General features: G+C 48.3%; 3 protein-coding genes across 3 annotated transcripts in view; all 3 read right to left on the bottom strand.

Moving 5' to 3' along the window:
- Positions 1 to 3,349, bottom strand: part of PTPN22 (protein tyrosine phosphatase, non-receptor type 22 (lymphoid)) — a 17,880-nt gene extending 14,531 nt beyond the window's left edge. The window contains exon 1 of the mRNA XM_010285200.1: positions 3,212 to 3,349. Within this exon, the coding sequence (XP_010283502.1) occupies positions 3,212 to 3,298 (87 nt within the window). The 5' untranslated portion in view covers positions 3,299 to 3,349. The remainder of the gene's footprint in view (positions 1 to 3,211) is intronic.
- Positions 3,350 to 5,162: 1,813 nt separating this feature from the next.
- BCL2L15 (BCL2-like 15) lies at positions 5,163 to 10,328 on the bottom strand. Its single transcript, XM_010285202.1, has 4 exons — positions 10,316 to 10,328; positions 8,157 to 8,237; positions 6,122 to 6,264; positions 5,163 to 5,378 (listed from the first exon to the last, which is right to left on the bottom strand). The coding sequence occupies exons 1-4, from the start codon at positions 10,326 to 10,328 to the stop codon at positions 5,163 to 5,165; spliced, it is 453 nt and encodes a 150-aa protein (XP_010283504.1).
- Positions 10,329 to 10,468: 140 nt separating this feature from the next.
- On the bottom strand, positions 10,469 to 15,915 carry AP4B1 (adaptor-related protein complex 4, beta 1 subunit). Its single transcript, XM_010285201.1, has 8 exons — positions 15,786 to 15,915; positions 15,153 to 15,300; positions 13,997 to 14,493; positions 13,184 to 13,267; positions 12,170 to 12,273; positions 11,763 to 11,970; positions 11,177 to 11,461; positions 10,469 to 10,896 (listed from the first exon to the last, which is right to left on the bottom strand). The coding sequence occupies exons 1-8, from the start codon at positions 15,913 to 15,915 to the stop codon at positions 10,469 to 10,471; spliced, it is 1,884 nt and encodes a 627-aa protein (XP_010283503.1).
- Between the last annotated feature and the right edge of the window lie 27 nt (positions 15,916 to 15,942).

Raw genomic sequence — 15,942 nt, 5'->3', positions numbered from 1 at the left:
TCCTGCTGTATTTTTTCTTTCATAGATATTTGTCTACATAACCACTTTTCTTGCCACCAAGGGGTCCTTTTGATCTAAAACAAAAGGCCATTTCCCTAGTCGGTGTCTCTAGGGTTTGACACTCCGAAGGGCAAGTCTCCCTCGTCCACCGCCCTGGAGCCATACCTTCACAACCCTTCTCCTGGACGTCACTGCTGGGGTCCGGAGAATTGGGCTGACACGGAACCCTCAGGATCGAGTGCCTTATGAAAGAAAAGTGCACGGGGGTGAAGAGCAAAGGGAAGGGACCACAGGCACACCTGAGCTGCAAGACGAGAGGGATCTCGTGCCTGTGCACACCTCACGGTGACCACCTGAGCTGCTAACAGGAAGTGGGAAGGGTGACTCAGCCGCTCATGGCGCGGGAAGAACAGCCACTGGTCTCAGGGTCACCAAACCAAAATAGCACCGCAATCAAAGCGGTTCGCGCTGGGGGCGCGGCAGACCCTCCTGCGGGTACCAGCAAAGCCCTCCCTGGTGTGCTTGAGGGCTCAGAGGCTGCAGCTCTGGCATGACAGCACATGAGCAGGAATCGCAGGAGTCCTGGCAGTTTCAGGGCCCTGATTTTTGGGAGTTCACCATAAATCACTTTGAGAGTCAGCTCACCAGTGACCTTCCCACAGGAGCTCATAAGCATCTGCGTTTCAGCTCTCCCAAAAGTTCTCATCCAGTTTTGAGAATCCTGTCCCCCAGCCTCCCTTGCTGCAGACCCGACGTATTAGCAGCTGTGGGAGAGCTGCAAAACTCCCCTTGACTCCAGCCCGCTCTAGACAAGCACCCGCTAGGACATGACACCGTCCGGGCCTGCATGCATTAAGCTACAGAATGATGATATTTGCCAAAAGGCCACATCAGGAGCTGGAGGGCTTTGTAGCTCATACATACTTACCAAACCAAACAGCTCTTTAAGCAACACCACAGATAAAAGGTGGTGTATACAGCAACGTATATCTCATCTCCACAGTATTTCTGTGCACAGATACTCAAATTCAGATCCAAGTCAGAGTTGCTGTTTTTTATCATTAAACTGCAGTTTTTAAACCCTAAATTCTGCTGTTCTCCAGCCACAATACCACAGGAGTCACATCTTGCAGACCTGGATGCAATGAGTCAGGAAAAAGGTATGGGAGGCCCAGGACAGTCCACATGTCCAGTTGCCATTAATCACGAATATGGGGGCAGGCACAGCGTGATAGAAGTTGTGGGAGCAGGATGTTTTTGTAGACTACACATCCATGTAACCTCCCGAGCTCTTCTGGTGTTGATTGCATCCCCCCTCGCCTCCTTCCAATGCAACCCCAACTTCCAGGGTAAGCTTTCATGGAAGGGCCATCACTTAGTGCTGACTTAGTCTTCTCGTAAACTGAGGCTCTGAGTCACTTTACTTTTCTGTCCCTGCATAAATTGACATAAAACTGCTTGGGAAATGCCTACATATCAGAAAGCAAGCAAGAGCAATAAGGATCAAACTCTGGCTGTGAAACTGCACAAACAGAAAAAGGGGACTTAAAAAAAGCCTGTCATTTGCAGTAACGCCACCACAACTGGCATGTGCACATGCTTGTTCACACAAAGAGAGGGGAGGCATTAAGATGGGGAAATAACATTGAACATTTCTACCAAATTTGGAAATGCAAGCCATCACAACTGCTTGTTAAGGCTGCTGCACTTGCAAAAGTGGCCACCAACTCAGGCCACCCTGGGAAGAGCTTTTCCCAGTACAAAAGGAAACACAGCCTTGACCACTTCTACCTACCATTTTGGTCAGAAAATTAACTGTACATTTGGCTGCTAGAACTACAGGGCTTGGCAGCTTGCTGCCTCGCATGGTGCAGTACAACCCCAGCACATCAGCAAGAGGGGGAAATTCAGCAGCCTGTGACAGCGCTTTGTTCCATGGAACAACAGACTGTCACTGCAGACTCAGATTAATCACTTCCCTCCAACCCAGACTCCTGGAAACCAAGCACTAAGCTTTTCCCAAGTGTTTGAAGTGCCAGTCTTCACCGACATGACAAAGCAGGGCTGGATCTCATGGGGACTCCTAAGTAACCCCTGCACCTTCCCCAGAGACCACTGCCTGATGCAACCCTTGTCTGGGGTGGGGCAGGGGGGGAGTAGCTTGGGGCCAGTGATGATTCTGGTGTTTGAGACATCTCAGATCTTACAGATGTACCAGTTTTACCCTTCCCTATGTCTGCTAAAGCTGATCAATGCCTTTGCATCTCAGAGCTGCCCAGACAGCCTGCCAGAGCAACCTTCCTCCCGTTGATAGATCAGTGGCCATCGCCACCCGTTAGCTTTAACTGTGAGACAGTGGGTTGCCTTCTAAGACTCACCCCTGCCACCCAAACAAATAAAACGATGTCAGCTCACATATCAGGGCACTGCACAGATCTCAACCAGCTAGACACTGCAGAACGCCAGGGAAGGAGAGAGCCATTAGCATTTTTTGCCAGTTTTGCCTTTAGGGAACAAGAAATCAATTTCCAGGAGGGGCCAGAAGCACTGCTGGACGTAGAGCAGAAGCACTCATTGCAAAGCGGTGCACAAGCCCTCCCAGGTCACAGCGCAGTGCTGGCAGCTGGAGAAACAGCCCGTCCGGCTGCTCAGATAGCTGTCTCCTCATGCCTGGGCCAAGGTTCCAGTGTCGATGAGAGGCTGAACAGTCTTGGGTCCACATTTCTCTGAACACCCGCTCCCTGCTCTGCAGGTGGTACAGGGGCAGGGTGGGGGGTTTCTATTGAAATGAAAAAGGGAAGAGCTATCTCAGGTAGCAACCGGAGATCCCCGACAGGAGCGTGTGTATCACAGACATAACACTGCAATGGGGAGACGGGGTAGTGGCTCCATATTCCTCCCTATACCCCCAGTTGTATTATCAGGCAAAGTGAAACTGTGTCTTGACAAGTGCATTTGCAAAGTAGAAAACAGGAAGCACTTGGGTAATTATTTAAAAAGCAAGCAGTTTTACTTTGAAGGCAAACTACTAAGTTACTCTTCTGTCTTTACATTGCTTTTACCCCAGTTAACTCCTGTGTCTATTTCTGCTGTAAAATTCATAGAAAATCTTATTGTCACATGCAAATCACATCCCCGCTTGAGGAGAAGTGGCTGAGTAGTTCCCTTTAGAATCAACTGAAACACAGAGCCGTGCCCTAAGCGGACTTACCAAAAACTCATCAACAAACTCTTCTCGGTTGAGCTTCTTGCCTTGGGCCCTTTCCAGGTTTTGCAGCAGAATCTCCCTTTGGTTCATGTTGCCGGAGACCGAGCGTGACTGGCCTGCCGACCCGGGGAACGGACATGTCAAGTGTGTGCCACAGCGGAAAGCAGCAGCCCGGAGAACGCTCGCAGCAGGCTGTGGTTTACTGACTTCATCACAAGTCTTAAAGGAAATTAGTACGTAACCGATACCGTGGCCAAATAACAAAACAAAACACGCAACCTGGGGCCCTAGCGCCTCCTTTCAAAAGCCACGCGCTCCTCGCGCGCGCCCCGCAGCAAGGCTGGGCAGCACTCAGTGGGGCAGGCGCAGAGCTGCCCTGGCTCCCTTGGGTGCCGCGTGCCGCCAGCGTGCCCAGCCGTTGCCCCGTGCACTGTGCCACCAAGGTTGGTCAGGCCTTGGGGACCCGAGCCAGGCACCCCAGCGTCTGACTTCTTTAGGCACCACGTCCAGCCGCCAGCAGCAGCATGGCCCTGCTGGGCCACGGCCCGGAGGGGCGAGCTCGGGGGCCAGCAGTGAGCACCCACGCCCCTGGGGGCTGCGCTTCACTGCCAGGCGGCCGAGGGAAGGCTTCCGGCTCGGAATGTGCTGTCACTGGAAGAGTCCCTAAAACAGCATGCAAAATCCGCAGTTCCCCTTCACACTTATAACTTAGCCTGTTTTCCACATTACCTGCAAAATGTTTTGAAAGAATACTTCAGGCAGATGCTGAGCACCTGAACCTGGCTTGCACGTGTTACTGCCCTGAACTGCACGACCACTTCTGAAAAAGGTAGGGGAATCACAACCTTGATCTTTCCGATATCTCACATTTTGCACAAAGACTTCAGACTGGCTGTACCAAGTCTGTTTCTCTTTCCAATTGTAACTAGAGCCATTAAATATATTCCCCTTCTGTGTTTTCTCACAGATCGGGTGAGAATAGGTACAAGATTTCTGTATCCAACTGCTAAAAGGCAAAGGGCTGCTGATCACTCTGAACGAGCCATCACTCAGTTTAAAATAGAGTAAAATTTTAATTTTGCAAAAATAAACTTTTGAATCAGGAATAGAGTGATCTTTAGAATAACTAATGGAAACGTGTTTAAGATGAATATTCACCTGAGGAATCTGCGGCACTAAGCACTAACCTAGAAACCTTGAGTAAGAGTGAAGCCCACTCTTATGGCTAAATTTAAGAGAAACATGAGAAGAAAAACAAAACAACAACAAACATTTATTAATTTTTTGTTATAGTGATACAGAATCTCTTTTACACGTTGCTTATATGTAGGGTTCTACTTGCCCTGAAGAAATACAACAGCATTTCTCTCAGTTAAATCAATGAAAAGCCCAGCTTCACCTTCTGGAAAGTAGTATAGCCCTTTCTCTCAATTGCCCAAATTCTCCCGAAAACAAACAAAAAACCCCATGTGTATGTATTTTAGAGAAACAGTTCAAGGCAGGTTTAAAGAAACTGGCAGGAAGAGGATGTGAGATGGAGGGACGAGCAGCCCGCCTCCTGCTGTGACCTCTCCTGGACCGATTTCATCCCTTCCCCCGGTAAAACACACCAAGCGGGGTCTGTAACGCTGTGTGACCAGGATGGCGCTTTTTGTATGGCCCATCTTCCGTTATTTTGATGCTCATTTAAGGGAGCAAGCTGAGCTCCCAAGACACTGAGATGAGATACGGAATTAAACCCTGAGGCAGAGAAGCAGATGGGAAGTTTGATGCCGACTCCAGCAGGACTTCACCAAGGTGTTTGGCAAAGCTGTGCTCCCACGGCTATACGCAGTTCGCTCGTGCACGTCTGGGGGACATGCTGGGTATCAGTGACGAGCTGAGTGAGGCAAGAGACACAAAGGGAGAGCCATAAATGTCCAGGCAAACATCACCACCACCTTCACATCCTTACCTATCCGCCACAGGCCTCAATGTAGTTTCTCACTTGAGAATTTCCGTTAATCACTTCTATGAGTTCGTTGGGATGCACCATAGCTGGGACTTTCTTAGCGACATGCATTAGCAATTTCACAGAAACACAGAGAAAAGCTCTCTCATAGACCAGCTCAGGGTTCTGGTCACTCCAGCTCCTGCTGAGAGAGCCCACGGCAGCCCCAAACTTCTCCATCTGCAAGCACTGAGAGGGCAGTTTGAGCTTCTTTTTAAATGATGGTGTGATAAGTAGATCTTAGCTCAAAATCCAACATTCCGTTAAATTCCTGCATTTGCTTCTTCTACCCATGACTAAAGCAGGTGACGTCACAGCTTCCTGGTGGTATCCATATAGCGTAGGGCATTCAAGGCAGGGCTTTCCTTTACTGTGGCTTATACAAACTGCAGCGTAGTTGAAGGACTGGGGAGGACAGCCGATAGTCTAACCAGAGCTGCAATGAACCTGAAGCTAGAACTACCTGCAGCGCTTGCACCAGAAGCGCGCTGGCTCAAGACTTCCAGCCGCAGGGCAGGCGGGAGCACCTGCTCTGTCCCTCTCACCACAGTCTTCCTCCTTTTGCCTCGGCACACTGGCTGCCCCAACGGCTCCTGACCGCAGAGCATCTGCGACGGCAGGTTGGCCCAGGCAGCTCCAGGGCTTCTCAGGTGATAAGAAGCAGCTGCTTTGGAAGAGCGAGGGAGAAAAGGCAGCTCCCGCACTGCCAGCCAGCTTCTGTCCTGGTGGCTCGCACGCTGCCCGTGACACAGAAATGGAGGGAGGCTGTGGGGTACCGTGCCCCCTCCCTTCAGACCCCCCTGGCTCCTGCAGCGTAAGCCACGCTGCTCCCCAGGCTTTCACTATTCTCTAACACAGGGCAACACAAGGCTGGCCCACAGACAAGGACCAGGCCACGCCAGGCAGGACAAGGCGGACTTTACCTTTCCCTTGAGCACTGCGGCAAGAGCCTCGGAAGAAACCCTTTCAAAATCCATGTTGCACTGGTCCCCCATCCACCGCAGGCGACTGGTGACCACAATCGGGTCAAACTTGATTGGAGGCTCTCCTGCAGACTGCACGGGCTCTGGAGCAGAGAGAGCAGGCTGAGGGGTTTCAGCATCGTGCATTAAAGGCGGAGAACACACGCTGACAGCCCATTCTCTTTAGCTGCCTGCTGCATCCAGAGCAGTGCCTTCAGCGGGCACTACGGCGGTTACTGCCTCAAGCACTCAGGAGGTTAATGCAGGGTAGAGCTCTGACAAGACACGCTAGGAAATGTAAAACTAAAGTCCCTAAGAAATATCACACAGCCATTCAAGTATTCATTGATTTACAGGGACCAAGGGGCTCCGTACCACGGGTTTGTTCAGGTCTCTCTCCTCCCACCTTGGCTGCTTCATGCTCAGGTCTCAGTTCATCCCCACTCCTGTTTCTCCAAGGGCATCCCTAAGGCCTTTCCTTTACCCCTTGGCATATCTGGCAGCTCCTTCCTCACAGGCTGCCGGGAGGAAGCAAGGAAGGTCAGAGGAGTTGGAAAACGTCTCATGTCTCTCTTCTGACCGCAGTGACACAGCAGCATCAATTAGATGGCAAAGTCCTGCCTGCATTCTCCCAGCATTTCAAGGCTGCAGATCATTGCATGCAGTATTTGGAGAATTTAGGTATTATACTCAAGGTCTCTTCTGAGCAACTGCAAATTGCAATGTTTCAAAGTCTCATAGTGACCCAAATTTAGGAAGGTCTTCACAGAGTAACAAAAGGCATACTTTACAAATTTCAAGTATATAAAACCATTAGAACTTCTCAGCTGAACTACTTAAAGGGTGTAGGGTGGGAGCACCTCAGTTAAAGCATTTTTCCATTAAAGCACCCTGAGGGGAAAAAAAAACAACAACAGAGTATTATTATTTATTTTTTCTGAATATTACCAAAACAAGGTTCAGTCAGAAGGAGTCACCCAACACTGCAAGTTTCAGTAAAATCATTTCCACGTTTGACAAAGTCGTAAGGAACTGAAAGCAGGATCTTTCAACATAAAGCGGTGGGCAACTTTATCTGGAGGCATTGCTTCCTGACCAAGCCCCCTCCCTCATCTAGCTGCTAATTCCAGCATAGCTCCTCTTGTTCAGGTTCCAGCGCTCGGCACCTGCACCCTGGGCAGAAGGCTGCAACTCCAGGGGCTCTGGGGCAGTTTCACAGCGCTCAGGACAGCGGAGATGACAGGCACAAGCAACTGATCCCCGAGAGGGAAACAAGCAATATACTAACGGAGACTTTTTCTTTAGGCAAAACAACAAACTTTGATGAAGCTTTTGAGAAATGAACTTTGATTGCCATCTGGTGTCAACAAGATCCCAGTGTCTCTTGGGACGTTTTAACTGGTTTGTTGCCAAGAAAATAATGGGAAAGTGATATGAATACAGGCGAAATTCTGGGTTTCTTGCAGCATTGCCCAGCAAACCAAAGTAGCCCAGATGATATTGGGAGCTTTGTGAAGCAAAGACCACGTTCTGTCTTACATGTTAAAGCCATTGTTTTATCCAATAAGCAATATGAGCTTTCTTTTTGATAGTGGCCGTTAAAACTTTCTCACCCCGTCGGTTCAGAGCAAATTACTCAGGACCTGCGGACCCATGCGGGGCACAGCAGCAGGCAGCACCTTCCCTGCCAGCACTGCCTGCTGCCGGCACCTGCACCACAGCCCCAAGGAGCGGAAAGCGCGGTAGCCATCCTTCACAGCCCCCATTGCCCAGCCCTGCCAAGGCAGACTGCAGCTATGGGCTGCCCAGCATTTGCACAACTTTACCTTGCTCTAACTTTTCCCCCAAAACAGATAACTTGGAAGACATCACAAGCCTGCTTTTTAGGAAACCGAACAACCCCAAGGTACAGCCTCCTTCCTTTAAGTGTTTAGTCAAAGCATCCTCTGTCATCTGCAGCAAACAAACCATTTTTTCCTCCCACAACAGGCCTTACCTCCCGGTTCGGTCTCCAGGCTCCGGCAGTCGCTCTCATCTTCACCTGGGAGGTCAGAGAACAAGGCTTCCACAGCGCACTCTGCTCCTCAAAGGCTGCCATGGCCGCATGTCTCCCCGCTGTGGGATGGGCAGGGAGGCCACCACAGCTGCTCTTCTCTGCAGATGAGCTTTGCCTCTGGATTTTGGCTTCCTTTTCCCAGAGCTGCACAGGTTCTTCCTTCTGGGGAGAGCATGACCCCAGACTCCTCTCCAGGGCAGCACAACATGCCAATATTTGCTCTCTTAACTGTTGTCATTTAAGCTATGGGTGTGGTTTAGTTTCAAAATAAGCCATTTCTGTTATGATCAACCGAAATAAATAAATATTTACAAATTATCGAAGACTGCTGACTTCATCATTCTCAAGGTCTGGATAAAAGGCTAGAAGCTCCAAGTCCCATCCCAGACAGACTAGACTCAGTCTAGCCACAGCAGAGTAAATGATAGCTTGCCAACAAGCTATCAACTATTTTTTTCCTGAAAACTGCATAACGCCAATGCTCCAATGCAGCTCTGCATAAGGACAGGGATACAATGTATGCATAAAGACACTGGGAACTGTTAATAGGAGCCCTGCTACAGCTGACTTCTTATCTACCTTTGAATTCACCCCGAGGTAGCTCTCCTGTTACAGCAATTCGGCATATGAGACTGAAAGAAATCATTGCACAATTGCTTCTTAAACCTTTGCTTCAAGGAAGTTGAGAGAGAAAAGCCCTATCTGATACAAAGGCAGGAGCTGGACTGCAGTTCTCTCTGGATCCATGGTAGTGACCAGGTGACTCCATCTTGCAGACTTCAGAGTCAACAGTTGAATGACCAAGTACTCCAGAAAACAGACAAGAATGATTCACATTTTTATTAGGAAAATCAGCAATAAAATCTAAAACCTGTTGTTGAACAGTGACAGCAGTGTTTCAGTGAAGTGCATGGAAGGCATATTGCAATTTAAAGGTACAATACAGTCATTAAAAGAAATTTAAAATGACAAGAAACCTTACAGAATAGGGTTAACAAAGCCACTCCTTATACAGTGCCATAAAGCCCTGTTATAGTCACCTATGTACCTCAACATTAGCCAAGGAGCCTTCTTGAGGGTTTTGCCACTCTGTAAAACATGGCTGTGCAAGGAAACTCTTTTCATGACACTGTACAAAGTCCGACTCTCCATAACTTTCAATAGAGCAGATGGAATGCTGTCAACTTGCTCTTCAAAGAAGAAGTCCCGAGGCTGGCCAGAGTATAACATTGAAAACTGTACAAAAATTCAGTCATATAATACTGCACCATTTCGTGTACTGTATTGTGAGGACAGGATGACAGTACTGCACAGACATAAGTACTAACAGAAAACAAACCTTTAAATACCCATTCTAGTTGCAAAGTAACAAATGGTAAAAATCAGTATCAGCAAAAATTAACCTATATGGAATATTAAAACAGCCATTCTTCAATTATTGGTGCAAGTACCAAGGACTGACAGCTCACTGACATGGCCAAAGCAATACAGGCTACAAAACTCATGCCATGTTAACTCATGCAAAAGCATCATACACAACCTGTACACTGCATTTTCTTACAGTAGCCGTGAGTGGGGAATTTCAGAGAGGGAGATTCATGATTACAGTAACACATTCCAGCTAGAAATACACTTCTTTCTCTTGGAAAAGAAACGTGCTGGTTCTAGTGAGCACAATGTACCCTATCCACCCAACTCTGACACAGCAGAGCTCCGTTCACCTGTAAGTGAAGCTACTATCGAAATCTATCAGACAGAAAACTAAATCACATGTAAAGGGAGCCAAGAACTAAACTAAAACTTCTCTCTTTGCTGCACTGTTCCTGTTCATGTGAGATAAGCAGCAGAGTCCTGCAGTCTCTGAACTGATTTTGAATTATTTACAATTCTCATTCAAAAAAACTCTCCAAAACACATCCCCGCATTTTGCTCATTCCTGGTTCCATCAGTCACGTTAGTCTTGTGACAATCACCACAGATGCCACCACTTCTGTGACTCACACCAGAAGCAGCGGGCCCACAAATGCACTACCTTGTCCTTCCTCCAGCCCAGAGGGAGGGCAGACTGTTCACCCTGCCCCGTTCACCAGCTGCACTACCCCCACACCACATGCGCTTGCTGGGCCCAGGAAAGGGCTGCTAACACTCCTGCAGTTTAAAAGTACAAAGCCACCACCAGGTATGGCAAATGAAGCAGAGAAATAAACTCTTCCTGTGCCCTGAGAGAGCATGCTGCTGGGAGCAGGAAACAATCAGCACTCTAGTCCAGCAGCTGCCCCCATGACCGTCCTTAACACTGAAATAAAGGTTTGCAGTGCCTCTGGCTTTGCCTCGCTCTGCTTCACTGAAACCTGCATCTCCGAATCTGCCGCCTCAAGCAAGAGCTCTGTTAGGAAGAGGCAACCTGCGTCATCCTGAGCACTGAGATAAGCTTTCCATGGCTGGACGCCAGCTTTGCTCATAGCAATAGTCTGGATGTGGACAACGTGAAGAGCCGTCTGTATGGTATCCAGATGAACGGTCCCACACCAGGGCAGAGAGAGGTGGCAGCTTATGTCCAAGCTCAGCCAGGTCTTCTCAAACTGTTCTGCAGTCAGGTGAACATCAGGAATTAAGGTCAGGGTGCTTGTATCAGGACGAACCTTGAGGACTTCTTTATTCCCTTCAGAAATCAATGACTCTGAAATGAAACCACAAACCTATGAGATGCAGCATATGAAGTGCAGCTCCCAATTTCACAAAAAACATCTTATGGAGCCATCAGATGAAGAAGGCCGGAATCACACCACCTTCAGCAGCATCCCCTGGGCTAGTGAGGTGGTGATCAGCCATGCATTGCACAAGATAGTCAGAACACTAATACAGTATTCTCAAAGCACTGTGATCTTCCAAAGAAACCCACATGAGAACATCTACTGACAAGGGGAAAACGGATCCCAGATGAAGGTGAGGCGTGTTACCTGTGCCTCTGTTCCTGGAGTCAATACAAGGAGAACAAGCATAAGAGGGTTCTGCTGGCTGGCGAGCAGTGACGAGTGCCCAGCGTTCTCTGCCATAAACTGGTGCAAGAGTATTGAACTCTGAAGCCCATGTATTCACAGGTCGCTCAGTATGGTCTTCCAGGAGCCCCAGAGAAGGGTCAGACTTGGGGCTACACAGAACCCGTTTCACTTCTTCCACACCGGACTGCAAAAGGCGATAGTAGAACAATCCACGATCTCGTACTGCCATATCTGTCTCCTCCTCTGGGAATTAGAGAGATGTAATTTATAGAGAATTCTATCATCCAGATTTCCACAAAGTACTAACCCTTAATTACTAAAATCAGATTCTCAGGAATACAGTGTAAGCTGTTACACTCACCAACCAGACAGCTAGGGGCCAAGTAGCAGCCTAAGGCATAAAGCCACCCTACCTTGCCATCCTGGACAGTCCTCTCACAGCTAGGATGCTGACACACAGCATCCATGCACTGGGAACACAGTCAAACCAGGTCCCAAAAAGCCTGTACTACAGCTTCAGTGAAACAGAATAAAGGGAACCCACCTATGCAGTAATAGAGCAGTCTCCCTAGTATGTCCTGACACTCAGCAGGACGAGATAGGAAGAGTCGCACCAATGCTGTCAGAAGCTCCATCTTCACTGCTGGGAACATCTCCGATTTCACGTTCTCCACAAAGTCCTCTAAAACATAGGGGGCATTCAGTACTTTCTCACCATGGGTGCCCAGGAGCCAGATCAGTGCTTGCTTGCCCTGAAGGAACCAAAAAAAAACCCCAGCAAATAGGTGCTGTTTACCAGAAAGACAGTGCTAACATGAAATAAGCAGATAGGAGAGAGCAAGTCTTTAGAAGATTTCTGATGTTTGTCCTGCCAATCACAACCCAGAGGAAAGCCAGTCATTGTCCACCCATCCTCAACAGCTGCCAGCCCATGGCACAAAGCCACCTTACCTCACTGTCCTGGATAGCGTCCTCACAGCTAGGCAATGCCCGACACACTGCATCCGTGCACTGGGGACACAGCCAAACCAGGTCCCGAAAAGCCTGTACTACCGCTGCAAAGAAACAAAATGCTCAGCATTCCCCAAGAGTTATAAAAACACTAGGGGTAAAAAAAAAAAAAAAAAATCCAAAAAACTCCACTCAAGACTTGACAAATCTTAGCTAGGGAGGTCAGCGCCTTGCTCGTGACTATTACTTGAGACACGCTTCTTCAAAGTCCCATGACACCATGTTTGTCAGAGCAAAGTTGTACCAAGTCTAAACCAAAGCACTGAAACTTCAGGTTGTTCCTCTGGCTGCTGGAAAGTAATCTCTCTTTTGGACATTCCCCAGCCTTTAAAAAGACACTGACTCATGGTGCTTCAGACACACAGGGTTAGAATGACAAATTAAAACTAACACCAATTCAGAATGAGTCTCCTGAACTTTAGGTCAAAATTTTAAAGGCTCTGCTGGCCACTTACAGAAACACCAGCAAAGAGAGGGCAGGAACAGTAATGACAGGAAGTTAGATCTGAGGGCAGCAGAAGAAAATGAGAAGCCTGGATACAACTGAATGAGAGTATTACATGAGGAACAGAAATCACAAAAATTTAAAAGACACAGACTAAGAGTCCTAGATCTATTAATCATCCTGGCCCTCATAAAGAGTCACTAAAATGTCTCTGCTGAGTCTCTCACTCCCTAAGTCAGCAGGTGGCAGCCAGAAAGGAGCCTCCACATCAGACCACGAACGCAGCTATGACCATCTCCCCCTTCACTATAAAGAGTGGCTCCTAAGGACAGAAAAAATACCATGTCGGGTCACACTACATGTCCCAGCTCCACCAGGAAGATTTCCACCTGCAGACGCCAATTAAATTAAAAGCCAAGTGCCTTTCAGAGCCTCGAGTTTGGCATCACAAGCCCCAGCAAGGCCACTTCCTGAAGCATAAGCCAGGAAAACAACCTAGAGGCGATTACCTGAAGTGATATGTTCCCGCTGAAGCCCCAGGAGCTGTGTCAGAATCTCCACACACTGTTCCGTGTATGTCCTAGCAATATTGCCTGCAGAGACACCAAAGGACATAGAAGTCAATCTTTTATCAGAATGAAATAAGAACCATGTGCCCAACGATTCATCACAAACTCACTTTAAAGAAACAGTCTTTCTCTTTTCCTTTTTGACTACAATCTCTGAAAGTGTAGTCAAATGAGCTTGTGCTCCACATGAGGGATATGTTCCTCTTTCTGAAGCCGTGCTCAGAAGTCTGAACTTTTCTTATACATACCATATATGAAAGGCATTTTAGCACCCCTGGCTTTCTCCTTGTGAATACTATAGAAACTCACCTATTTTAAAGCTTACAAAAAACCCCTGAAGTGCCCCAAATCACCTTAACTCTGCCCCCATCACAACTCAAAGAACAAGCAGGCATTAGAGCAGCTCCTCCACCCACTACACAGTTTCATTCAACACTATAAGGCTCATTAATAAGATGAAATGACACAATTTCTTTAGAGCATCCCATCAGAACACAGATATTTGAATGAGATTCAAGGACTTTATGCGCAACCTGAAACAGTTCAATGCCAGGATTTCTAAAAGAATCAGCACAATCATGGTTTAGAAATACATTCACACAAAACACTCCTGGGGAAGCTGGTCTATAGAGGGCTGTACTGCTTCAGCACAGATCAGTTATTTGGCATTTGCCCAGATGTACTTTAGCAGAGAAAGGCCCACCTTAACGATCTAGGGCTGCAGCTGCTCCCAAGGCAAGACACAGCTCTTACCTATGGCAAAGATTGCCCCTTGGGCAAGCTCTACTGATACATCAGTGCAATAGCCCTTCAGCTCCTCCAGCACTTGCTGTACGTTTTCATCATTCACCAGCTCACACAACACCTCCATCTTCTGGCATTTGATGTAGTGGGGCTCTGAATACGAACAGAAGAACTTTTTGTAGTGGCTGCTAAAATGGCCAGGAAGGCTACCAAGGATCTGACGCACATGGCACAGCGCAGTGAAGCAGAGCTCCCTGCTCTCAGAAGTGCAGGCAGACAGCAGCGGTCCCTTCACTCTCACCAAAACATCTGCCTGCACATGTGGGTACTCCCTGGCCAGCACTAGGAAAAGCTTGGTGGCTGCCATCACAACGCTGGGGCTGCTGCTTTTGAGATAGCCATCCAGTAAATTTAGTATATCGAAGAGTTCCTCCTCACTGCGAGGTCTGTAACGCAGAAGGAAGGTAAGCACCTCAGTTTGCCCCCACTGATCCAGATCAGCCATCCTGCCAAGAGAATAAACACAGTTTGCAGGAGCCAAGAAGCCCACAAAGACCTGTGCTGTGCAGAGTAGAGGCCTTAGCCTTCGAGTTTCTTACAGTCTTTGTTCCACGCCAAATGCTACATTTCAGAAGTAGATACCACAATTTTATCTCAAGAGAATTGACCAATTTATGCACATAGGCTTAATGCAGTATCACTCACGTGCACTTCTGCTGGTGCTCTAAGTCAGACAGCAACACTGGCAAGAACCTGGGGCAGAGCAATATCCTTGTTTTGCCAAATCATGTAGAATTATCTACAGAAAAGTTAATCTCTTCATGCAATGGATAAGTTATGTATCTTTCAATGGATTGGGAAGACATACCTATCCCACAAATATATCGTCTATACTGTCACCAAAAACCCCCTAACTAATCACATTAGCTTACAATCCAAAATCAGCAGCTGAAGCAAAGACTCCCTGGAAAAGCAAGGGTATCTCAGATTTCTCTTAAGATCTCAGCATAAACATGATTCAGTTTCTCTTAGGATGGGCATGTCCATCTTTGAGTGCCTGATTCTTCCCTTCAAGTTCTGACAAGAGCCCAGAAATACCTGCTCTGCTAGCATACAAAACACAAGAACAAGAATGAAGCTTCCAGCACCATCAAAGAAAAGAAACCTGTTGAGGAGATGATGGGCAATGGGTTTGTTGATGACAACTCCTCCCTCCTTCTTCAAGATCTCTTCTAAGGCTCTCAGACAATTCACGACTACAATAGGATCCTGGTCACGAAGCAAACTGTATAGCTCATTCACCAATGCACCATCTGCAAAGAAGTAGAGGTGCCCATGTCAAGTTCTGTTGATGTGCTGCAATGTAATCACTGTCTATAAGCTTTTCTCATGAACAAAAGATATGGTTTGAAGTGGGAGAAGCGGTCAACAAAAATTCCAGCTCTATGCTAACACCTGCCCTTCGCACAACTTTTCCCTGGAGGTCTGCGGATGCGAGAATGGCTCCTGGCCCATCAGAGGCTGTGGAAACGGAGAGGTGTAGCAGGAGGCCCTGTAAAAGCAGGTACGAAAGGGGTGCTCTGACGCACAACCTCGCAGTGCCTCGTACCTCACTCATGATTTTGTACACAGCGACAGCCCATGCACCTTCCCCTTTCTGTCTTGCAACTACCACAACCCAGAGGCAGCACAGCGAACCCAGGACAAACGGCAGGCCTGCGTACGCTAGCAGGACCTGCGTGCCCCCGGCCAGCGCGCACTCGGCCACGGGGGACAGCCCTGCGCGAAGCCCGCTTACCCACTTCGGAGTCTCCCTGCAGCTTCAGCATCTTGGCGCAGCCGAGCACGGCCGCTCTCCGCACGTAGGAGGCCTTGTCCCGCAGGCCGCTGAGGAGGGGCTGCTGGAGGTACTCCTGAATGCCGGGCATCCTGCGGGCGGGCGGGCGTCAGCGGGC

This window comes from Phaethon lepturus, unplaced genomic scaffold (genome assembly GCF_000687285.1).
Source record: "Phaethon lepturus isolate BGI_N335 unplaced genomic scaffold, ASM68728v1 scaffold50804, whole genome shotgun sequence".
NCBI classification, from domain to species: Eukaryota; Metazoa; Chordata; class Aves; order Phaethontiformes; family Phaethontidae; genus Phaethon; species Phaethon lepturus.
This window is presented reverse-complemented; position numbering and strand designations above follow the sequence as displayed.

Excerpts from the sequence above, each read along its gene's own strand:
- BCL2L15 (XM_010285202.1), bottom strand. Across the intron at positions 6,265-8,156 it reads CCTGGAGACCGAACCGGGAG|AGCCCGTGCAGTCTGCAGGA; the intron begins GTAAGGCCTGTT and ends TCTCTGCTCCAG. Across the intron at positions 5,379-6,121 it reads CCGCAGTGCTCAAGGGAAAG|ATGGAGAAGTTTGGGGCTGC; the intron begins GTAAAGTCCGCC and ends CAGTGCTTGCAG.
- AP4B1 (XM_010285201.1), bottom strand. The coding sequence starts at position 15,915 with ATGCCCGGCATTCAGGAGTACCTCCAGCAGCCCCTCCTCAGCGGCCTG. Across the intron at positions 12,274-13,183 it reads GCGGGAACATATCACTTCAG|CGGTAGTACAGGCTTTTCGG; the intron begins GTAATCGCCTCT and ends GTTTCTTTGCAG. Across the intron at positions 11,462-11,762 it reads ACTGCTCTATTACTGCATAG|AGGAGGAGACAGATATGGCA; the intron begins GTGGGTTCCCTT and ends TCTAATTCCCAG.